This window comes from Rhinatrema bivittatum, chromosome 1, assembly GCF_901001135.1.
Source record: "Rhinatrema bivittatum chromosome 1, aRhiBiv1.1, whole genome shotgun sequence".
Lineage (NCBI taxonomy): Eukaryota > Metazoa > Chordata > Amphibia > Gymnophiona > Rhinatrematidae > Rhinatrema > Rhinatrema bivittatum.
Genome location: NC_042615.1, coordinates 541338822 through 541364384, shown reverse-complemented (window position 1 = coordinate 541364384; position 25563 = coordinate 541338822). Strand labels below are relative to the sequence as shown.

Sequence of the window (25563 nt, the reverse complement as noted above, 5' to 3'; positions counted from 1 at the left end):
CGAACCAGGCATCCAGGAAGTCCATCGACTGAGATGGGATAAGGTTGCTTTTGGATTGATTGACTACCCAACCAAGCGACTCCAGGAGACTGACCACCTTCCTGATTGCTTCCATGCAGAGGTCCCTCGACTTTGCCCTGATGAGCCAGTCGTCCAAGTAGGGATGAATGAGGAGACCTTGTCTTCGCAGAGCTGCTGCCATCACAACCATTACTTTGGTGAATGTGCGAGGAGCAGTGGCCAGACTGAACAGTAGAGCGCAAAACTGGAAATGCCTGCCCAGGATCATGAAGCGAAGAAATTTGTGATGGTCTTCGCGGATAGATATGTAAGTAGGCTTCCATCAGATCCAGGGATGCCAAGAGCTCACCTTTCTGCACCACTGCGATAACGAAGTGTAGAGTTTCCATTTGGAAGTGTGGTATCTTGAGAGCCTTGTTTACCTTCTTCAGGTCTAGAATAGGGCGGAAGGAGCCCTCTTTTTCTGGGACCACGACATAGATGGAGTACCGACCCGTCTTCCATTCAACCTGGGGGACAGGTTGCATGGCGCCAAGGGACAGCAGACGGTCTAGGGTCTGTCGGATGATCTGGGCCTTTGCGTGTGATCCGCAAGAGGATACCATAAAAAATTCTTGGAGAGGCCGGCGCCATTTTGCAATACGGCAATATGGCCATACGGCCGGCGCCATTTTGCAATACGGCCCTAGTGCATGAGGTCGCTCCCGGACCCCCGCTGGACTTTTGGCAAGTCTTGTGGGGGTCAGGAGGCCCCCCCAAGCTGGCCAAAAGTCCCTGGGGGTCCAGCGGGGGTCCGGGAGCGATCTCCTGCGCTCGTGACGTCGGGGGACAGGAACCAAAATGGCGCCGGCGCTACCTTTGCCCCCCCCCCATGCGTGCAGGTGTCCCACTCGTGCGCATGGGGGGCGGAGTTTATGTAAAAGCCGCGCAGTGATGCAAACAGGCCTACTCCAGTTCCCTCACCCTAACCCTATCCTTCCTCCCTCTTCCCCTCTCCTCCCCGACCTCTAAACACCACCTACCTACCCTAATTTGTTTTGTCCCTGAACTTACCCGCTTCACGGAGCAGGAGTAAGTTCTGCGTGCCGCCCAGCTGCCGGCCGTGCTTCCCCGGCAAAGCACCTAATGGCACTATCTAGGCCAGCCCCTGCCCAGACCCTGCCCCCAGCCCCCCCCCCTTTTTCAGCCTGGTGGCTGGGCCATTTCGAAAATGCGCTCAGCGCACGCACAGCTTGGCCACGCATGTATAGCGCCGGGCTTTTAAAATTGAGCCCTAAGTGTCTGCAGAATGTTCCGGTACGTTCTTTCAAAAATATTCACCTCTGATGGAGAAAGGGTATGATCCCAAATGTTGACCTGGCTTATTGAGCCCACAAAAGACTCAGCTGGGTTGAATCCTTCTCCCCTTTGGTCTTGGTCCTGCGCAAGTACTAACACACCGCCACCTACGTATAAAAGAAATACAGAGCACATTACAATTTCTTCTTCTGTAGCTTGATAAAGTCTGACTGAACTTACTGAAAATGCACATAATACTGAAACTTTTAAGTTTGCTTGATAACTATTATAATATTGATAATTTCAACATAATGAGGAGATTTATTTGCTTTGCTTCTACAGATTTGTATGGTTATTATTAATGGAGTTCACTGCACAGAACACAGAACAGCTTAGCATCACCCTCACTAAGGTTGCAGAATCTTCAAAAGACTCCCAGCTGACCACAAGAATTGCTGCCCACTGACCGTACAAACCCATGGCCAGTTGTCCTCTCATCAATTATAATGCAACCTTTAGTAAATAATTCCACTGGTCAACAAAGTTTTTGTTTCCTTCAGGCTTTTTGGTGTTCCAAATAGATTTTTTTGATGCTGATCACAGATATTACTTTGAAATTTGTACATCACATAAGGTTTTTGAGAAATGGCCAAGTTTATGTTACAATAATTGTGAAATTTTAAAACATAATCTTATGTACATATATTTTCTTGCTGGATAGTAGTTTTTAAGATTTTTAAAATTCATGTCGTATTTTTGACAGCCATAAGCAACATAACATGTAACAGAGACTAACTTTTTTTTTTTAACTCTTCATGAATTTTTAACTTTACAAACATAACTAAGGGGGTCATTTATTAAAATGTGCTCAGGCCTTATCACCTGCAAAAACACCATATTGTGTGGTGTGATGCAAATTTGAGAAGGAGTAGGCTTGCCATTCTGTGAATGTTGATTTTTAACTACACCTTTTTCAGTGGTGTTAAGCCATACAATAGCTTGTGTTATGGGGTGGTAAGGTGTTAGTTTCCTAAAAGGCCTGTTTTAGTAGATTTGGAGTACCAACCTAGCCATTGAGAGAGAGAGAGAGAGAGAGAGAGAGAGAGAGAGAGAGAGAAACTAACCATAGTGTCATTGCCCTAGATAGGTATTTGTATCCCTATGGGAGGCCCACCTAGTAACTCAAGGTGAGGTTTAGGTATTACTGTAGGGGGTTAGGGGCCACTTTGACATTCAACGTGAGACATACGAACAGAACAGTGGTCTCTTGTGAAGATTTGATGACCTTCAGAGTGAGGAAACTCACTCCAAAATAATATTTGTGCAAGGTTCTTTCAACCTAGCTTGATGGACTTTTTACCTGAGTAACATCAAGCTAGGAGGAGAGAACCTTGCACAAATCTCATCTTGGAGTGAGTTTCCTCTCTCTGTAGGTCATCAAATCATCACAAGAGACCACTGTTCTGTTCGTATGTCTCACGTTGAATGTCAAAGTGGCCCCTAACCCCCTACACTAATACCTAAACCTCACCTCGAGTTACTAGGTGGACCTCCCATAGGGATACAAATACCTATCTAGGGAACGGAAAGGACATAATAGCTAGTATGTAACTCTCTCTCTCCATCTCTCCCCAATGGTTGTATACAAGTATGGCATTTATCACAAAGTCTGAAAATGTTATCACAATTTGTGTTAACTTAGCTCTTCATATAGGTAATTAGCACAAATTGTGATAAGCTGTATATTAGCATAAAGCACACTGCTTTTGCTATCACATTTTGATAAATCCAGGCCATAGTTTGTTACAGAAATCCATGGATAATCACAATCAATCTCAGCAAAATCAAAATGAAATCAAGGTATAATATCTAATCCACTTCCCAGCAAAATACAAGGGGGGAGGAGAACACAATTTAAAGGGAGAATTTAGAAAAAAAACCCAAAACATAGCACAGTCATCCAGCGCTACCTATTTTTCATGTGCATATCGGGGAAGAAGTGGTAAGTTTTTTGTCTCCACAAATAACTTTAACTGTTCAAGAGAGAAAAAAATAAAACATTCATCCCCTTTTCTGATTACACATTTACAAGGAAAATGAAATAAAAAAGAAAAACCTAGAGCAACAATATCTTGGCTGAGGGTTAAGAACCCTCTTCGCCAAATTTGGGTGATTGACGCTAAATCAGGAAATTTTTTTACAGATGAATCAAAATAAATAACAGAGTACTTCTTGAAGTAATTTTTCATTACAACATTTAAATCACAAGAGGAGATAAAAGAAACTAATAAGTTCCTCTATCAATAACTTCCATTGCTGAAGAAAACGCAAGTTAAGATGTCTGGCATTGTTCTCCAAATGTTCTATGCATCTTACAAGAACTTCTCGATCTTTAACTGTGGCAACTTTGAATTCTTGAGTTTTTTTTTCATTTTCTTCTATACCAGATACTTTAGTTGACATCAAATTAACCTGCGATTGTATTTCCAGAAAATGTTGTTGGCATTTAGAAACAGAGTGATCTATTTATTTATTTATTTAACAGTTTTAAAAGTTTTAAATGTTCTATGCATCTTACAAGAACTTCTCGATCTTTAACTGTGGCAACTTTGAATTCTTGAGTTTTCTTTTCATTTTCTTCTATACCAGATACTTTAGTTGACATCAAATTAACCTGCGATTGTATTTCCAGAAAATGTTGTTGGCATTTAGAAACAGAGTGATCTATTTATTTATTTATTTAACAGTTTTTTATACCGACCTTCATAGTAAATAACCATATCGGATCGGTTTACATTTAACAGAGGGTATAACTGAAGGAACAATTCAGGTGAACAATAAATAACCATAGATAGGAATAAGTCAAAGTTACAATCAACGGGAGTCAAGAACTTGGAAGCTTAAAAACAAGCTGGAAGGAAGATAAAGGTAAGTATTAATTATGAAAGATACGATAGAGAGAACGGGTTAAAGCTTGAAAGTGCTTTAACCTGGAGGTACCAGAGTCCATAGTTCATGAAAATAAATGCCAAGGCCGGATGAGAGTGGAAGCCATTAGTGATTGTCTGGAGGATCGGAGAAGGCTTGGTGGAAGAGCCACGTCTTGAGTCTTTTTCTGAAAGTTAAGAGGCAGGGTTCCAATCTGAGGTTTGCAGGGATGTTATTCCAAATAGATGGGCCTGCTATCGAAAAAGCTCTGTCTTTGGTCGTGGAGAGACGTGTGGCCTTAGTCGGAGGAAATTGTAGAGAGCCTTTGAGAACCTCTCTAGTTGGTCTGTTAGAGGAGTGGAGTTTGAATGGGATTTCCAAGTCGAGTTGAAGTTGATGATGGATGGTTTTGTGAATTAGGGTGATTGATTTGTATAGGATTCTAAAATTTACTGGTAACCAATGTAGGTTACTGAGGATGGGTGAGATGTGTTCGCCGCGGCTGGGGGATTTTAAAACCCCCGGCTTACCGCTGACGTGCAGGTAGGTTCCCCAATCGTGTGCTGTTTCTCTGAGAGGGGCGGAGCGGAGGAATCGGCCGCGTGGCCGGGGCTGGAGCCTCGGGGTGCTGGGCGTGTTTTTAAGGCCTTGCCCCGACGGGCTTCAGCGCCGGATGCGCAGGCCTAGCTGCCTTTTGTTTCTATCTTAACATTTAAGGTATTTATCTTAACATTTAATCTATCTTAACATTTAAGGTATTTAGTGTTGTCGCAAAGCCAGCCACAAGATCCCATATAGCATCTAAAGTCACTACCTCAGGGCGAGACGGAATCTTAAAGGACTCACCGATGGAGATAGTACCTATTATGGTTGTTGATATCCCCATATTAGGGTTCTCATTCATCACTCCGTCATCTGCAGTGGTACCTGAAGGTCCTGTACCAACCAACCCAGCTGGAGAAACCACCGAGGGTGAAGCCAGCTTCGGCGTTAAAGCGCTCTGAAACATTCCCTCTACACTGAGCCCGGAGATGAGGTCATCTGCAGGTGCCCCAGAGGGGTTCTCCATGCTCGTCCTCTGCAACGGTGGCTGTCTAAGCTCTAGACAAGGATACCTCCTCTGCTGGCGCGAGCAGCTCTCCCAAGCTGCCCCGCATATCAGGCTCCTCAGCTCCCGGGTTGAGCGCTGGCGAAAACATGAAGCGGGTAATTTCCAGCTGATGGATCGGGGAGGGGAAAGGTTCAGAGGGGTATACCTGCACCTTTCCCTTGCATTTAGGAGGCATTTCAAACAAAAGAAACTCATTTTTCCAAAGGCAAAGCTGGAGCTGCTCATCCTCACGTCCTCACTGTGCCGCCATCTTGACTCCTCCTCCAGCTTACTTGAGACTAACTTTTTAAAAAATACACCAAGAAACTCTGCCTGATCATGCCAGAACTTGCTCGGGCAAGCCCCAGCTTGGTTGCAAGATTCCAACTTGTTTCCATGACGACGCAGCCTTATATAAGCAGTGGCAATGAGTAGTCTCCTATGCAACATCTGTGTGAATGAGCAAATCATATCGCTAAAACAGTTGAGTTTAAAGCTTGTGGATTTAATTTCATATACTTTATGAAATGTCGTGCCAATGTCGTAATAGCCATGACACGTTTTGCTACATCTGTGGTGAGTTTACTCTGAAAGCACAGAAAAGGAGTGTGACTGCACTCATTATGAAGGCATACAACTTATACTTCAGACTCAAAATTGGTGACCAGGACAGAGCATGGGCTTCTCATATATGCTGCGCATCTTGCAGACAACTGAAAGCTGTGCAACCATCTATGCTGTTTGCCATCCCAATAATATGGAGGGAATAGAAAGATCATATAACTGACTGTTTCTGGTGTTTCTGGTGCCAACGTTGCCATTATAGCTACTGACATGTAACTATGCTTAATGTATATCGCACTTTTCTGGCAAACGGTACATGATACAGACATAATAAATGCATATTTGTGTTCAGTTTGTTAAAATCTACTTGTTTCACTGAAGGTTCAGGAGGAAACAAAATGTTCCCAGAAATGTGTTTACCAGTGAATTGTAAAATTTTCACTAAACCCTTTGACACCTGTAGGGTATGTACCATATGGTCTGGGTGATTTGCTACTCTTCAGTTCACCATGATTTGGTTCAGTTCATCTGAATCATCACCTTTAAAAACTCTCTCTGGAACAGGTATCTCCCCAACATCTTCATTAATAAACACCAAAACAAAGAATTAATTTAGTCTTTTCCTGATGGCCTTATTTTCCCTAAGTGCCCCTTTAACCCCTCGATCATCTAATAGTCCAACCAACTCCCTTACAGGCTTCCTGCTTCAGATATATTTTTTAAAGTTTTTATTATGAGTTTTTGCCTCTTTGGCCAACTACTTTTTAAGTTCTCTCTTAGGGCTGGATTTTCTATTGTCGCACAGCTTTGTGAATCCCGTGGTAATGGGGGGCGAAGCGGGTATGGGCCTGCGAACGCCGGCAGTGATTGCACCACTACGGTGTTATTGCTGCTGGCTTTCGCACCCAATAGCGCCACCATGAAAGGTGGCGCTATTGGGTGCTCTACTGGCAGCGATAACGTGGCTTAACTTATCACCGCCAGCAAAGTTACTGCCGCATCCGCCCCGACTCCTCCTCTTCCGGTCCCGACTCTGCCCCTATCAAGGTATTGCACGCGAAAAGGGACTATTTGTGTGTGATACGGATAGAACATGACCCCCTTAGCTTGTTGTATCAGTGTTTTACATTTAACTATCAATGCTTATGTTTTTCCTATTTTCTTCAGATGGATCCTTCTTTCAATTTTTGAAGAAAGATCTTTTGGCTAGAATAGCCTCTTTCATCTCACCTTTTAATCATACTGGCAATTGTTTGGTCTTCCTTCCACCTTTCTTAATGTGTGGAATACAACTGGACTACACTCTTAACCTTTGTAGCTGCACCTTTACATTTTTTCTATCTTCCACATTTTATCAAAGTCTCTTTTTTGGCACTTTAGTTATAAATGAAGAAACAGTAAAACAATTTATCTCTCCCTCTTAAAGTAGCACTATAACAAAATAGAAGGCTTGTCCTCCTCACTCTTCCATTATTCCAGTTCTCTGTAGTCAAGGGCCTTGATTTTTTAGGCCTTAGCTTCAATCCCTTGATTTTCTGCTAGTGGTTCACGCAACATATCTCATCAGTAACAAGAAATTCCTTTTACAAACTACAACTTCTGAAATGCCTTCGTCCATTACTGTTTTTTCGAGATTTTCGTACTATCCTTCAATCTATTATCTTTTCAGGTCTTGATTACTGTAATTCTCTTTATCTAGGTCTTCCCGATATTATCATCCAACCATTACAACTAGCCCAGAATGCAGGAGCACGTATCCTATCAGGTACTTCCATTAGAAATCACATCACTCCAGTGCTTCAGACATAGCATTGATTACTAGGGATGTGAATCGTGTCCTCGATCGTCTTAACGATCGATTTCGGCTGGGAGGGGGAGGGAATCGTATTGTTGCCGTTTGGGGGGGTAAAATATCGTGAAAAATCGTGAAAAATCGTGAAAAATCTAAAAATCTAAAAATCGCAAAACCGGCACATTAAAACCCCCTAAAACCCACCCCCGACCCATTAAATTAAATCCCCCACCCTCCCGAACCCCCCCCCAAATGAGTTAAATAACCTGCGGGTCCAGCGGCGGTCCGGAACGGCAGCGGTCCGGAACGGGCTCCTGCTCCTGAATCTTGTTGTCTTCAGCCGGCGCCATTTTCCAAAATGGCGCCGAAAAATGGCGGTGGCCATAGACGAACACGATTGGACGGCAGGAGGTCCTTCCGGACCCCCGCTGGACTTTTGGCAAGTCTCGTGGGGGTCAGGAGGCCCCCCACAAGCTGGCCAAAAGTTCCTGGAGGTCCAGCGGGGGTCAGGGAGCGATTTCCCGCCGCGAATCGTTTTCGTACGGAAAATGGCGCCGGCAGGAGATCGACTGCAGGAGGTCGTTCAGCGAGGGTTCCGGCGCCTCGCTGAACGACCTCCTGCAGTCGATCTCCTGCCGGCGCCATTTTCCGTACGAAAACGATTCGCGGCGGGAAATCGCTCCCTGACCCCCGCTGGACCTCCAGGAACTTTTGGCCAGCTTGTGGGGGGCCTCCTGACCCCCACGAGACTTGCCAAAAGTCCAGCGGGGGTCCGGAAGGACCTCCTGCCATCCAATCGTGTTCGTCTATGGCCGCCGCCATTTTTTGGCGCCATTTTGGAAAATGGCGCCGGCTGAAGACAACAAGATTCAGGAGCAGGAGCCCGTTCCGGACCGCTGCCGTTCCGGACCGCCGCTGGACCCGCAGGTTATTTAACTCATTTGGGTGGGGTTCGGGAGGGTGGGGGATTTAATTTAAAGGGTCGGGGGTGGGTTTTAGGGGGTTTTAGTGTGCCGGCTCACGATTCTAACGATTTATAACGATAAATCGTTAGAATCTCTATTGTATTGTGTTCCATAACGGTTTAAGACGATATTAAAATTATCGGACGATAATTTTAATCGTCCTAAAACGATTCACATCCCTATTGATTACCAATAAAATTCAGAATACAATACAAAATCCTTACCATTATCCATTCACTCATTCATAACTCTTCTTCTACTTGGCTCTGTTCCCTACTTTGTATTTACAAACCCACTAGACATTTGAGATCCCTAACAAAAAATTTCTTAGACATCCCTTCACCTCAGCAAGCACGATTAGATATCACAAGGAAAAGGGCCTTTTCAGTAGCAGGTCCCATTCTCTGGAATGCATTACCAGATTCATTAAGATCACTATCCAACCCAATTCACTTCAAGAAATCCTTAAAGACTCATCTGTTTCAGATTGCTTTCAAAATTGTTCCAATTAAACATTAACCACTTCACACTCAATATAACAATCCATTTCTCTCATTTTCTCTTAACCATAAGATGGCACTTGTCTTGATCTTGTTATGTCTGATTTGATGTGATTTAATAAATTATGAACTTTGTTTTATTGTATTTTTTATTTTATTATAAGATTTTTTAATTGTTATTTTATGATTTATATTTTTTGCACACCATTTTTACTAAACTTTGTAAAAGCAGTATAGAAACATTTTAAAATAAATAAGTAATAATAAATAAATCAAAAACTTTTATTGTCAGCTTTGTACAAGCAGTCTCAGGCACTGTCAGGCTGAAAGTATAAATAATTTCTATGCTACAAAAAACAACTCAACCTCTTGGGATATGATGTATTAAAGGCTTCTCTCATTTTTTTATCTGGAAAAAAATGCTTAGTAAATCTGAAAGGATCATTTCTGTGAAGTGTCTTATGCATGAACCATATAATCAGGAAGTGAGAGGATATTGTGCTAACAGCAGCAAGAATTTCATCCTGGAACAGATGCTCCAGACTTGGGGAATGTAACTGTGCTAGTAGATAATCGAGAATACAAAAGAGCTGCTTGAGGCACAAGATAGCAAGTGCAAAGAAATACAGTACAAGTAGTGTGATCACAACATATAAGAAAAAAGGAATCCTAGCCATAATTAGAAAACTGGGAAAAAAAACCTCCTCTACATTACCAGGAATACTTGTGTCTACAGATAGGCCTGTGCCACCATCGGATAATTTCCCATCAATGTACACTTTCCAAGCTCCATCAGTGCTCGTCCAGGTGACTGCAATGTGATGCCATTTTCCATCATTCACAGAGGGGCAATCTGTTATCCTCTCCTTCCCATTCACATAAAGGACCCAGCTGCACAGGGAAGACAGCAGGACATGAATGCAATCATATTTACCATATCTTTTTTTTTTTATGTCTGTTTGTACTCAGAATGGATAAAGACTCAAGAGTCCATTTGTGACAGGACTTCAGTGACATTTTGAACTTTTTAAACCAAAAATATCTCCATGTGTTTAAACTTTGAAAAATTCATAGATTCTTCAAAATAAAAAATAAACAAACAAACAAACATCACAACTTCTCAAACATATAGAGAGCAATTTAATAATTGTGGGTGTTTTGGGGTAAAGTCTGTGTGCACCTTTTACACATAAACATTACCCCAAATTTTCAGAGCAAACATGCGCCTATGCACTCCTTTTGTTGGAATTAGCTAAATAAAATTCTAAAGAATGTGTAGCAGAATTGCAATAGCAAAGACTTCAGTTACCTGGATTAGCAAACAGCTCTGCTACTATTCATTTTTCACCATGTGCTAATCATTATTTTGCTCATCATATATCAAATTCTAATTAAATGAAAACCACAGGTCAAAGGTGATGACTAATTAATCTTAATTCCTCAACTCAGCATTGCAGAGTTGATTACAGGACCCTCTCATCCATTGACAAAGTATTTCAAACTGGGGGCCTCATTTTCCAATATCGCATTAAGGGGCGTTTCCCAAGCAAATGAGGCTTTTTTCGTGCAGTGGGGAAACTTCACGTGCCGTGATGTTTTCGTGAAAACATCTTCGTGTGTGCGATAAAACAACCAACAAATCATTGCAGTTCACGAGAGAGAGAGAGAGAGAGAGAGAGAGAGAGAGAGAGAGAGAGAGAGAGAGAGAGAGAGAGAGAGAGAGAGAGAGAGAGAGAGAGAGACTTGCTATAGTGTCTCTTCCCTAGACAGGTATTTGTATCCCTATGAGAGGCCCACCTAGTAACTCGAGGTGGGGATTAGGTATGAGTGTAGGGGGTTGGGGGCCACTTTCACATTCAACATGAGACGTACGAACAGAACAGTGGTCTCTTATGAAGATTTGCTGGCCTTCGGAGTGAGGAAACTCACTCCAAGATGAGATTTGGACAATGTTCTCTCCACCTAGATTGTTGTTGCCCAGGTAGAGTGTCCATCAAGCTAGTTTGAGAGAACATTGCCCAAATCTTGCCAAATCTCATCTTGGAGTGAGTTTCCTCACTCCGAAGGCCAGCAAATCTTCATAAGAGACCACTGTTCTGTTCGTACGTCTCATGTTGAATGTGAAAGTGGCCTCCAACCCCCTACACTCATACCTAATCCCCACCTCGAGTTACTAGGTGGGCCTCTCATAGGGATACAAATACCTGTCTAGGGAAGAGACACTATAGCAAGTCTCTCTCTCTCTCCCTCCTCCCCCCTCCCCCTGAAAGAGGCTGTCTGGAAACATTGTGAACTGCAATAAACCTTTACTGGCCTCTAGTGCACAACATACTGCAAATGAAAGGGTTGTAGCTATTGGCCGCATTAGGAGCTGTGCTAACACTGCAGCTGTTTTGCTGCACAGGATAACTCTTTCCTACTTTACATATACTCCGCCCCCTGAATACAAATTTGCATTCGCAAATCACGTTAACGGCTGTTAGTGCGATTTGTGGAATTATCTCCTGCGGAAACTCCTTGGAAAATGACCCCCTGGGTCTCAAAGAATCATTAACTCGCAAACATGCCAGTAATCTGCAAAAGGCCAATACTGCGGCCTAGTTTACCCATTGTAGTCTGTGAGAAGAAATGCATTGTCACTTCCATTCTCTACTGCATAAGAAACCGGTGTTCCATAGTTGGTGGTGTCAAAGGACCTCATCCAGAATGCACAGGAGATGGCACTGAGCGATGGGAGAACGTTGTCAAGCAAGACATAGCCATAGATCCCAGAGACTTCAAAATCCAGGTTAAAACCTGAGGACTGTTCTGCAACAAAAAAGATTCTTCAGTTTTACATTGGTTGCTAAAATGAAATCCCTAGCCCTCAGCACCACTAAAGCCTGAAATCACATCTGTTGTGAACCAGAATCTGTTAGTAATAGTCACCAGTTTTATGAACATAAATGGGCTTTTCAAAATTGCCTGCGTGTTTGTGTGCATAAAAGTACCTGTGTAACTCTTATATGCATATTTTTAGGCGCACCGGAAAGAGGCATTCGGGGGGGGGGTGCAGAGCTGGAGACAGTGCCTAAGTCTGATTTGAAAAATTGGGCTCATCTGCGAGTACTTTCTACTGGCAGACTTCAGCCCTGTATGCGCAGTTAGAAAATTAGGTTCCAAATGAGGACAATTACGCTGAGATTGAACTTTCTGACCCAGAGGCCTTAGCAAGGCAGTGTACGCAGCTGACGATACCTTTCTGTCAAACTGTATATACCTGTTTCACACCTTCTGCCGGTAAAGCCAGGTGCACATTTGCAGATGTAGGAATCCAGGGCATCCACACAGGTGGCTTGATTCAAGCAGGGGTTGGACTCACACTCATTGATGTTTATTTCACAGCTCACCCCGCTGTAACCTGTTGTGCACTCGCACCTGAAGAAAACCACAAAGCTTGATCACTGTCATGCTCACTGATGCAGGCAGAGCAGTACTGTCCCATGATATGAAAAACAAGTGCAGATACCACCATTCTATTTAAATCTTGATTGCAATCAGATCATCAACAGCTACATTCTAGCACTAAATATTTTCATGCTATCAGAGACTGTAATGTTTTGAAAAGTCATGGTTTTTCTTTCCCAGTGGCTAATGCTGTATCAATAACATTTTTGTGATGCTTTCCTCAATCGAGATTCCTTCGTCACATGTTCTTTAATTCTTCTGGCCAGTACAACATGAATGAGATTGGCTTACCCCAATGCCTTTCTTTTCCCTTCTGCTGATACTGGAATAAAATGCCCTGTGATGTAGATTACCCACTTTGGTACTGTGCATCAGTGGCATGCATTCAAGGCCTTCAAGGGGTTCAGTGAATCCCCAATCCATAGGCATTGCTAGGGGCTGGCAAGTGCCACCCCAATTTTATACATCAGATCGGGAAGGGAGCACCAGGAGTTGTATTTAACCAAACATGTATTTATTTATTTATTTGTGAGTTTTTCTATACCAAAGTTTGGAACAAGCCTTCACTCCGGTTTACAGTTGCAACAACTTTTACAGCAAATAACGTTAAAAACAGTGCTAACAATATAACCGTGCTAACAATATAACCGTCATAACAAAGTAAACAAAATATGATGAATTGTAATTGAGCATCAATATAACTAATCACAAAGAGTGTAGAGGATGTAAGTATGTAGACAGTACATTAAGATTTACAAGTGAATAGGGTGGAAAGTGCAGTGTATTCAAATCATGGAGTGTGAGAAGTGCATGGTTTTATATGTGTGGTCGTGTTGTTGGGATTTGTGTGTCTGTGTTGTTTAACCAATGCCATCTTTGTAGGCTTGTTGAAATAGCCATGTTTTTAGTGATTTTTTGAATATTTTTGCATTGTTTTGCATCCTTAGGTATTCTGGTAGTGTGTTCCATAGCAGGGGTCCAGCTATTGATAGAGCTCTCTGTCTTGTGGAGGTTAGTTTGGCGGATGAGACTGGAGGTATTGCATATAGTGCTTTATTTGTGGATCTTGTGTTTCGTTGTGGTTTGTGATGATGAAGGGTGGTTAATTCAGTGTTGTGCATTGACTTAGGTAGGATCAATAGTATTTTGTATTCTATCCGTTTTTCAACTTGTAGCCAGTGAAGTTCTTTTAGAGTTGGTGTGATGTGATCGAAATTTTTTGTACGGTGAGAATTCTTTGCGGTGGCATTTTGAAGGATTTGGAGTGGGTGTGTGGTATTTTTGAGGAGTCCAATGAGTAGGGCATTGCAGTAGTCGAAGCTTGAGAAGATCAGAGATTGGAGTATCATTTTTTGGGGTTAACATCATCTCCTGCTGTTACCGAGCACGCAGGGCGCGGTCGCCTCCATAGCAGTTGGTGAGCCCTTGGGCCACGGCAAGACTCAAGGAGGAGCCCCAAGCCACACCGTGGGAGGTGAGCCGGTGCAGGCATGGTGAGCCAGGCAGGAACAGAAGCAGGGGGTAAGGAGCGAAGTCTGACCCTCAGCCGGACCTGCACGCCCATGGCAAACAACACTGGGAAGTTGATTGATGAACGGTCCTCTGACTGTTCCAAGCCCTTTCGGACCTGCCGCTGGGTACGGCATAGGGCGGCAGGCTGGACAGAGGCGAGGGCAGACAGAGTCCTTAGAACTGAAGACATCAGACGGGGGCTGAAGCAGACATCCAAGACAGGGCTGAAACAAGACATCAAGGCAGGGCTGAAGCAGGATACAGGCACTGTCTCTCAAGGCGCCCTACACAGCCAGCACGGCTGGACTGGTCACGGACCACCCTGTCCTACAATCGCGGGAGCGGACACGTGCAGGGAAGAGGAAGCGGAGGGTACTGCACTCCTGGCAGTCAAGATAGGGTAGGTTGCTGCACTCCTGGCAGCCTAAAGCAGGATTTGCTGCACTCCTGGCAGCCTAAAGCGGGGTTTGCTGCACTCCTGGCAGCCGAAAGCAGGAAGAAAAAGCAGGAACTGGATCAGGCACTGGAACGGAAACAGACATCAGGTAACATCAGGAACAGACATCAAGGCAGAGACAGGACAAGGAGCCATCAAAGCAAGGCTGACCACAGAGGACCTGGATCAGGAACGGTTACAGGCAACTGTAGAACCCAATCCAATGGCCCACTGGAACTGAAGAGAAAGTCCTTTTATACAGCTGAAGTGGGCAACTCCCTGGGAGGAGTTCACCTGGACCGCCCCTTGCTGGCCCTATAACAGAGGTGGAGAGCTGCGGGCCAGCCCCTAGGGAGAAGGGCGTGGCTGAAGCAGGAAGTCCAAACGCAGCCAAGCAAGCCACAGGCAGGCCTCAGGAACAGCTAGGCCTCCCAGGCCCTGGAGCAAATCCTGGATGGAACACAGGCGAGGCCCTGGCTTCGAAGCGGCCTCCAGTGGAAGGTGAGATACCACCTGTAGCGCAGCAACAGGGGGGATCGTAACACCTGCAGCCACAGGGCTAATCTCACAGCTCTTACTGCTGCCCTGCGGACACAGGAGATGATGTTTGAATAATGGCAACTCTTGTTGCTGCCCACCCCATGATGTGGCCGAAGCAAAAGAGAGGACATGGTGGCTACCAGCAGACCTCGTCCTGCTGGTGGCTGAAGAGTAAGACAGGATCGGCAGGCCGCTATGAAACTCATCCCACAGAGGCCTAAAAAAAGGGAGGAAGCGGCGGCCACCAGAGGACCTCATCCCACAGATGGTTGAAGAGAGAATGATCCAGTAGTCCCATCATGCTGGCAGCTGATGCAGAGCCCAGGCCATGTGCGTGTGTGTGTGTGTGTGTGTATGTGTAAGAGTCTGTGCATGTGTGTGTGTGTGGGGGGGGGGGGTGAGAGACTGTGTGTGTGTGTGTGTGTGTGAGTGAGAGAGAGAGAGGCTGTGTGTAAGTGTGGGTGAGAGGTTGTGTGTGGGTTGCTGAGAGGTTGTGTGTGGCTGGGTGAGAGCCTATGTGCATGTGTGAGTGGGTGAACGAGTGAAAGGCAGTGGATGAGTGTGTTGGTGAGAGCCTGTGTGTGCATATGACTGTCTGTGTATGGATGGATGACTGCCTGTATGTGTGGATATGGGTGGAGGAGTGTGTGTGCGTGGGTGTGTGTAGGTGGCTGTGTGAGTGAGAGCCTGGGTTTGTGAGTTTGTATGTGTGGTGTGAAAGCCTGGATATGTGTGTGTGTGTGTGAGAGAGAGAGAAGCTGTTTGTGTGTGTGTGTGTGTGTGTATGTGTGTGTGTGTGCATGTATTTGTGGGTGAGAGGCTGTGTGTAGCTGGGTGAGACCCTGTATGTGTATGTGTATGTGTGTGTGTGTGTGTGGTGGGTGTGGGAAAGGTGGTAAATGGGTGAGTTGGTGAGAGTCTCTCTCTCTCTCTCTCTCACACATACATACAGAACCTCTTTATGTATATATGACTGCCTGTGTGTGGAGGTAGATGACTGCCTGTGTGTGTGTATACGTGTGTGTGTGTAAGCCTGGGTGGGTGTGGGTAAGCCGGGGGGTGTGTCTGTGTTTGTGTGAGCCTGGGTGAGTGTGTATGAGAGCCTGGATGTGTGTATGTATATGAGTGAGAGCCAGTATATGTGTGTGTGTGGAGGACAGTTTATGTCTGGGGTGTGTGTGTGTGAGGGGGTGAGAGAGAAGATAAAGTTTGTGCAGCCCTCTTCCCTCAATCCTCAACAATCTCCTTGGCTAGAAATGAAAACATCCCAGGTATGGAGAGTGGGAGATTTTTTAATCCTTATTAGTTTCATTATTGGATGTTGACTGATGTATCTGAAGTTTTGAAATATTTTATTGTTATGAGGTTTTAATTATTGGATGCTCTATTTATCAGTTGTTTTTAAATATTTATTATTTTTATTAGTATGGTTTTACTTATATGAATAATGTTTTATATTTCTTTATTTTTGCATTTGTTCAGCTCTTATTCTGTCTTTGGTAAGGGTCTGTCTGTGTTCTGTATGTGAGAGAGAGGTGAGGTATTCTGCTATTGTATAGTTTCTGTGTAGGGGTCTATAGCAGGCCATCTTGTTCTGTTTTTAATAGGAGGTGCATTGGTCTTCTAGGGCCTGTTGTAATATTTGCAGTGCTGCTCTTTCCTAGCTAGGGTGGTTTGTTCTGTTTGAGACCTGGGAATTACTGTTTTGATATAACAGATTTGTTTTTTGGGGTAAACTGTATTCTTGGCAGATTGTAATTAGTTTTTATTGGATCTATGTAAGTATTATCCAAAAATATTTTACATGACATACTGAAACAATATAGGACCCGTCTTTAAATATGAATGTCTCTGATCTGATATCTGAAGAAGGAACCTATGTAGTTTTAAAAGCTTTGGTACAATATTCTTAAGTACATATATTTTTTATTTTACCGGTATTTTATAGCTTGTTCTGTTTTCCAATAGGAGAAGTATTGGTGTTTTAGAGCCTAATATAGTGTTGCCTTTTGATAGGTATGGGAGATTTACTATATTGTAATTGTTTATTCATGGCTTTCTGAGGGCCAAGCCCTCACCCATTATTTGCTACAATAGGCCTAATGCTATATGGGTTTCATGTATCTTTTGTGTCTAGGGGAGAAGTCATTGAGGGAGCGAGATTGTTGGGAGACTGGAGAGGGGTTGCCGAGCGTGGGAGTGGAGAGGGGACTAACAGTGAAATTACTGGTGACTTGGTGGGGGGGCAAGATGGAAGGAAAGAGGGTGCTAAGGGAGCACTGCATGCCACTGCTGTGTCTTTATAATAACAGAAGGCTTCCATGCAGCTATGTAGGCTATGAGGTTGGGACTTAAGTATGACATTGAGACTTGTACCGTGCATGTAGTATAAAGATGGAACGGCTGGGTTAGTACATAAGACCCTCCAGCATTTTCTGCCTTTCTGTCACAGGCATAGTGTATGGGGTCAGAGTGACATAAAGCATTAAGCAATGACTAGACACATCCCCTTGGCTGCTATAGGTATGCATGTGTGAGGAGAAACAGGGAATGGGGCAATGAGGTGTCTGTTCTCCCACAGTGTGAGCAAATTAGTATCTTACAGCTTCATGATCAGTTCTGATGTCAGTAACTTGCATGCAAAATTTGCAAGACATTTACTGAGCCTTTAAATAGAAATTCTGTATTTCTCACTGAAGATAAGGCAAGTAAGTCAATGGAAGATGTATTTTCACTTTTGATAGATTTTTAAAAATAGATTTTAAAGTGATTTCTGAATGCTTATTCAGGAAAGGTGAATGGACAGTAGTTAGAATTGATGTCTTAACAATTGGCACTACTGCTAATATGTTTCAGACATGTGCTAATACAGCCTCTTTGTGTGTCTGCTACATGTGTCCACTATATGCAGAGGTATTTTTCTGTGAAGGCAAAATAAATCCTTAGGGACTATAGGCCTGGACTATACAAAGCAGACCCAAGATGGGACCACCACTGTACACATTACAAAATTTAATTTTGCTGAAGACTTTTCCTTGATAATGAGCCAGTAAATATGGGTCACAAATGCTCATTGCTATTTGTACAAAAAAACCATTAGAAGACATAGAAAGATTTCATGTGCAAGGTTATAAAGGCATCTGACTGGTTGAGGTCTTCATCAGACTCTACAGATTTTGTTTTGTAGGTCAGCACTGTACCACGCAGTTACCCTAAATGTGCCGTCTCATATCAGAACAGTATAAGTCACCTGAAGCTGTCAATGTCATCAATGCATCTGGCGCCATTTTTGCAGGGTCTGCTGTGACATTCATCGATATTCTTTTCGCAAAGGAAACCAGTAAAACCAGATGGGCAAAGGCACTGGAAACCACCTTTTTGATCCTCACAAACGCCACGGTTTAAACAGGGGTCTGACAAGCATTCATTAGCTTCTGTTTCACAATGGATGCCTAAGACCAGAGAAAGTGAAAGGAAAAAAAAATCTGTGAAAATGAGGCCATGAACTAAGTTTGTAAACAATGAAGTTCTTACTGATGAAACCTCTAGGAAACAATGGAAGAGATCAGAGGCCGGCCAGCAGATCTGAGTGGATCAGAGATCAAAACCAGAAAAAGTGTTTTGCCACTGTAGAGCGATGGAACCCCCCATCCCCACCACGCCTCCCAATTTCTTCTACTCTACCTCTAGACCAGTGGTTCTTAACTTTTTTTGGGTCACAGACCCCTTTGAGAATCTGATGAAGTTATAATCCTCCTCTAGAAGAATGCACATAACCACATACACACAAAATTTCTTTTGCACTTCCGACTCCATGAAGCTAATGAGAATGATGTGACCTCATCCCTGCCACTCCTTCCACCTTCATTCTCTTCTCTTTGCCAGATACTATAGAGTGATGTGACCCATCCCTACTTACTCCACCTCCCTCTTGCCAGACACTGGTGGTGGTAGTAAAAACAGAGAAACAATCCGAGCATGCGTGGAATAAGTACAGAGCATTCTTAGTTGGGAACAAGTGAAGGAAAAGTAAAAAATCTCGTGAGGTCTACGGTATTGCAAGAGGAAGGAAACTGGGCCCGCTGCGAGAGCCTTATGTTCCTTTTCTGCTATAAGGTTTTGTATTTCTGTGATGGGATCCCATCTCTGCCCTTCCTGCCACTAAAGATCTTAGCCCCACCACTCCTGCCTCTCCTCCTGAAAAACACAATACAGCTGTAGGAACCCCATTTCCACCACTTCTGCTACATCCCTTCAACCTCCCCCCCTTCCCCCCACCACCAGTCACAATTGAACATCAGAAAGTAGTTCAGAAATTTTGCAAAATAGAGACCTGAAAAACACCCATTTCATTTTTAAAATGTAAATTATCGCTCATGAAAAGTGCCAGATTGACATAACTCATTGGAAAACTGTTATATCACCTCATTTAGCCTCAATCCAAGCAGGCGAATTGGAAACAATGATTTCTCAATAGGATTCTGCTTTGACATCTGTACTGGATGCTTTTTAGCCCCTCTTAGGCAGACTGAATGTTCTCACAAAAATCCCAACCATGATTAACACTTGCTCTTAGAATTAGATGATCCCTTCGAAAAAATGAACGTCGGTGTAAATATCGAACTTATGAACTTACAAGCAACTACCGCCACCTTAAATAATTATAGAGTTCAAACTTTGGAAGCAAAAAAAGATTTTTATTCTAAGTGAATTAGGGAAATTGGCTATAATCCTTAAGCTCTTTTTAGGTTGACCAAGAACCTACTAGTCCCTCCACCTCGACAATGGCTAAGCAATCTGTATTGTTGAATCTTTCTCAAAGCATTTTTTGCTCAAAGCTCACGATCTAACATTTCTTTGTGGTATATAAGCTCTGAAGATACCTTTAATGCCACTTGGTCTATGTTCACCAGAACTTCTAGTAGTGAGGTTTTGCAAAACATTGCTAAAATGAACAATGTACACTGTCCATCAAGTAATTGTTTAATTGCTCTTTTTAAAGCTGCTAAAGACACTATAACACCTACTCTTTACCTCCATCATTAATTTATCGTTAAATCGAAGACAATTTCCCTAAAGTCTCAAAAAAAGCTACAGTGCAACCTCTTCTTAAAAAAACTTAATCTTGACATTTCGGATCCTAACTACAGACCAATTTCATCTTTACCTTTCTTTTCTAAGCTCCTGGAATCTATTGTTATGAATTTACTAACTACTGCATTAACTGAGCTCAGGCAAATGACTGTAATTAGTGTATTAACATTTGATATTTTATTTTGTAACATTTTGGAAATTTGAAGGTTTTATGTTCATTGCTTAGGCCTTCTGAGAAGTGATCAATACATTTTAATAAATGTAAATGTAAGATTTCCTGCACAGTGCTCTGTCACAGAGCCAATTTACCAGGCAGCACTGAAAATGCAAGAAAAAACAGGAGCAGGCATGCCAAATTACAATATAAATGTAATTAAGCCATAATGTTTCAATCCTAGTACAGTCTCTGATGAAGGTCTCATATTAGAATAAAAAAATTAGATTATGAATTAATTACATTGTATTATTATTCAGGTAATCTGAGTTCCTGGCCTGGCCCTTCTTTACTCTGTATTATTTTGCTGCTATACTCACCTTCTCCATTATTTTCTGTTTTCACCTGGAAGTGCCTTTTTCTTCTTGTATTCTACATGCAGTACTGAGTACGAGCCATAAAAATGTGCTGCAGCCAGTTTCTGTGTTTCTTTTATAGGAAAATTATTTCTTGCATAATTGTAACATTTACATATTTCAGTCTGAGAGGGGTGATGCATCAAGCTGCACTAATGCCTTATCACGCGTTATATCGCATATATCGCACAATATACACAATATTTCGCATCTTCCTGCCCAAATACCCTCCCCTATTACAATGACTTTCTTTCCATGCAATTTGCATTAATGAATAATGCAAATGTATATAAAGAAGGTCATGCGTAGTCAGTCAATTTGATGTAAATATTTTATCGCGGCCAGCCGAGAAGGTGGTCAGCCGCGATAAAATAAAAACACTCATTTGAAATGCGTTAGATGTGCAGCGGGAGGCCCAGGAATCTAAAGCAGGACCTGAGGCTTCCACTGCACATTTAATGTACAAAGAAAAAAAAATAGCAGCAAAACAGGAAGATTGAGTGTCAGCATCTCAACCTGGGGTCGCCAGTTGAGGTGGCCCCGACTCCCCCCAAAATGTAAATAAATAAAATGCATCTGCGTGGCCCCGGCCCTGGCCCTGATTCCAGTGACATAGCTGGGATAAGGTGAGGTTAACGTCATTTTGAAAAATGGCACTGACCTCACCTAAGGTCAGCGCCATCCCGACGTGGGATCCGTTGTTAGGTACTATTGGGGTACAGAAGGGTGGGAATGGTGGGTTGGGGCCAGGACACTATTTGGGGGGGCCCAAGACTTTTTTTTAAATCGTGGGGGCCAGAGATGTCACCTGGGGGATGAGGGAAGGGATATTGACTATCAGGAGCCGATGTCACTGGGAGAGCAGAGGAAGGGGGTATTGACTATCAGGGGGCCAGTGATGTCACTTGGCAGGGAGAAGGGGAGGGGTCTGGCGATGTCACTTAGTGGGGTGGGGTTGGGAAAGGGAAGCCTGGGTCTTTATTTTATTGAGGGGATTTGGGGGGGCCAGGGCCGTCGCCATGCGGGTGCATTTTTTAAATTTACATTTTGGGAGGAGTTGGGACCACTTTGACTTGAGGCCCTGGGTTGAGATGGGAATCAGCACCAACCCCCGCTTAACCACCACGTTTTGCAGATATTTTTATGTTTTTGGGCCAGCAGCCCTTTAAGGCAACGGACATCCCATGAAGCTGGGGCTGCCATTGCATTAAAGGGACACTCACCGCATTCATTTGTCCTGCGGTGTTTGACCACAAGAAAAAAATACGTGCCAAAAGCTGTGATGATTGTTTGGGGGAGAGGTCCCACTATCGCAACAACACCCCCCTCGCGATAGTGGGACCCCACCTGCGATAAAACATTGCCGCTTAGTTAGTCCTGGGGGAATTCTGCACTACTGCGGAGTGCAGAATATCCCCCCTGCGCAGAATTGCCAAATTCTGCACAGAAAATGTCAGAGGAGATCCAGGCATGTTGTGGAGTGCACCATTCGTGTCAAAGATGAAGGCCCCCGGTGCACCGTTCGCAGCAAATATGAAGGCCCCCACGTGCATTGTGACCTGCTCCACTTGTGGCGAAGATGAAGGCGCCGGTGAGAATGAACGTGTGTAGAGAGGTGAGCGTGTGTGTATGTGTGTGTGTGAGGAGGGGGAGGGGAGAGGGGTGTGAGAGAAGTGAAGGGGAGAGGGAGGGGAAGAGGTGTGAGCAAGGGAAAGGGAGGATGGGGAGGAGAAGGGGTGTGAGATAGGATAAAGGAGGATGAGAGAGAGGAGGGGGGTGTGAGAGAGGGAAACAGGATGAGAGAGAGGAGGGGGAGGGGTGTGAGAGAGAGAGCAAGAGCAGGAGGGAGGGAGAGAGAGAAAGCAGGGGAGGTGAGAGAGAGAGTGTATTGGAGGGGTGCTTGAGTTTGGATGCCAGAGAGAGGGAGTCTAATTGAGGAGATTGTGAAGGAGTGTGTATGTGTGTGAGAGATTGGGAGCTGGTGTGTATGAAAAAGGGATCCTGTGTATGTGAGGGTGCTCGCCTGAGTGAAGGGATTGTGTATGTGTGAGAGGGAGCCTGTGTGAAGGGGTGCGTGAGAGAGAATCATAGGTAGCCTGTGTGAGAATGTATGTGTGAGAGAGAAAGGGAGCTTATGTGTTTGTGTATGCAACAGAGAGGGCCCTGTATGAGGGTGTGTGTATGTGCACTAGAGAGAGGGAGCATGTGTGTGAGAGAGGAAGGAACAGAGGGAGCTTATGTGAGGGGCAAGAGTGGAAGGGGTCAAACTCTGGGAGTGGCGAGAGTGGAAGGGGTTGAGCCTAGAGATGGAGGTGGGCAGGTGGAGGAGTTGAGACCTGAGAGAGCAAAGTGGCCAGGGGAGTAGGGAGAGAGAGTAGAAGGGACACTCTTACAGGAAATTTGGTTCTTGCCTGCTAATTTTCGTTCCTGTAGTACCACGGATCAGTCCAGACTCCTGGGTTTTGCCTCCCCACCAACAGATGGAGACAGAGAAGTTATGACCGACTCTGCCCTATACCCTGAGGTGCCACCTACAGTCCATGCTAGTTTTCGTTCCTGTAGTACCACAGATCAGTCCAGACTCCTGGGTTTTGCCTCCCCACCAACAGATGGAGACAGAGAAGTTTTGATCGACTCTGCCCTATACCCTGAGGTGCCACCTACAGTCCATCAGTATTTAACTGTATCAAAGCTGAACAAGATAAAACTATCATAACAAGTTAACGGCTCCGCAAGAACCAGGAGAAAGAAACTGTAACCTCGCTCAACCTGCTCACAAATCCTAAGACAAACAGAACCTGTGAGTGTGTATAAATATTTGGAAAATGAATCTGCAGAAAAAAATTAAGCACTGAACGAGCGGACTCAAATACTGAAAATGGGCGGGACTCTGGACTGATCCGTGGTACTACAGGATTGAAAATTAGCAGGTAAGAACCAATTTTCCTTTCCCTGTACGTACCTGGATCAGTCCAGACTCCTGGGATGTGCCAGAGCTCTTCTAGTTGGGGTGGGACCTTGAGAGTCCCGCTCAGATCACAGCTTCACCAAACTGTTGCGACCGTCACTTCCCGATGGCTTTATTCCGCCTACCTTTCCTTTGTTGCGACTCCTCCTGCTCTTCACGGATGCCTGGCTGCCGCGGCATCCGCCTGCCGTCCTCTCCGGCGTCCCCGGACCGGCCTGGGCGCTGCCTCCCGCCATGTTCTACAGGTACCTTAGGGCACGCGCCGCGTGGCCCTCATTCTTATTTCCTCATTGGCGCGTTCCTCAGGGGTGTCCCCCTGTGATGACGTCATGCTGCCTGGATATTTAAGCCTACAGTTTATTGCTAGCTGTTGAGTTAGCAAGGGGGATTCTTACGGATGGGATTCACTCTACGTACTCAGCTACTCTGCCTTTCCAACTTCCATTGGTCTCTTTCTGCTAACGGGGTACCCGCTCCTCGGGGGCCTCTTTTGCTTCTTTCAAGTCGCTATCAGGTAACTGGTACTCGCTCCTTGAGGGCCCATGTTCCCTGACCGGCTACCTGCATCTATCTCCTCTTCTACTTGTAAGAATTCACTACAGACACCATCAGTGAGTACTACTATCATCCACTCCTCAGAGCTGTCTCCCTGCAACCAGGTACTCGCTCCTCGAGGGCCTGCCTCCGTTCCAGCGCCAGTGCCATCTCCTACGTGGAACCACTGTGGGAGTACTTTGCCAACGAGTCTCTCTGCTTTCAGGGATCTGGTACTCGCTCCTCGAGGGCCAGCTCTCCGTATCTCGGGGCTTCTCCATATTTGGGACTCTGTGAATGTTCTATTGTACTCACTTTCTCAGTTCTCTCCACTACAGTACTGCTATCGGAGGAATCGCTGTTCCAGCACCCTGGGGAATACTAGCCCAGCCGGGCTACATCTTCTACTCACTACTGCCACCTCTGATGGCTTCTCAAACCATCTAAATAAAGAAATATCTGTGTTTGTGTGTCCAGGGCTGAGCCTGACCTGTGGCCCCTCATGGGACTTCCCCCCATGGGCGTGGTTAGCTGCCACAGTGTCCAAGGGTCCACCCAAACCTCACTAATTATAACACAAACCCCCCCAGTGCCTGGGGTCTGGTCATCCAACCAGTAATGCCTCACAAAGGTGTGCAAAGACTTCCATGTAGCCGCCCTACAAATCTCTTGTGGCGAAACTCATTGACATTCTGCCCACGATGCTGCCTGTGAATGGGTAGAATGTGCTCTTAGCCCAACCGGGAGCGTCCTGCCTTGAAGCAGATGCGCCGAAACAATAGCCTCCTTCAACCAGTGAGCAACCGTAGCCCTGGACGCCTTGTGCCCTCGGTTGTGACCACTCCACATCACAAAGAGATGGTCCGACATGTGGAAACTATTGGTAACCTCCACATAACACAACAGAATGCAACACATGTCCAGCTTCCTCAGGTCCCTCTACTGGGGATCAGCTCAATCCAAGTCAGGAAAGGAAGGGAGCTCTACTGATTGATTCAAATGAAAGGAGGACACAACTTTTGGGAGAAAAGGATGGAACCTTTTGTAACGAAACTCCCATATCCGTAATTCACAAAAAGGGTTCCCTGCAGGACAATGTCTGAAGCTCCAACACCCGATGAGCTGAGGAAATAGCCACAAGGAAAACAGTCTTTAATGTAAGATCTTTTAGTGTCGCCCTCTTCAATGGCTCAAAATGTGCCCCACACAGAGCTTTGAGAACCATGTTCAAGCTCCACAACGGACAAGGGTACCTGATCGGCGGACATAAATTATTATTATTATTATTTATTTCTTTTATATACCGACATTCAATCGAGATATC

At 44.5% G+C, this 25563-nt stretch overlaps 1 protein-coding gene across 1 annotated transcript in view; it reads right to left on the bottom strand.

The window, feature by feature from the left end:
• Positions 1 to 25563, bottom strand: part of SVEP1 (sushi, von Willebrand factor type A, EGF and pentraxin domain containing 1) — a 534033-nt gene that overhangs the window by 198213 nt on the left and 310257 nt on the right. Inside the window, exons 24-28 of the mRNA XM_029614894.1 lie at positions 18324 to 18525; positions 12398 to 12555; positions 11745 to 11946; positions 9854 to 10029; positions 1342 to 1466 (exon numbers count right to left, since the gene is read on the bottom strand). Coding sequence (XP_029470754.1) covers positions 1342 to 1466; positions 9854 to 10029; positions 11745 to 11946; positions 12398 to 12555; positions 18324 to 18525 — 863 coding nt within the window. The remainder of the gene's footprint in view (positions 1 to 1341; positions 1467 to 9853; positions 10030 to 11744; positions 11947 to 12397; positions 12556 to 18323; positions 18526 to 25563) is intronic.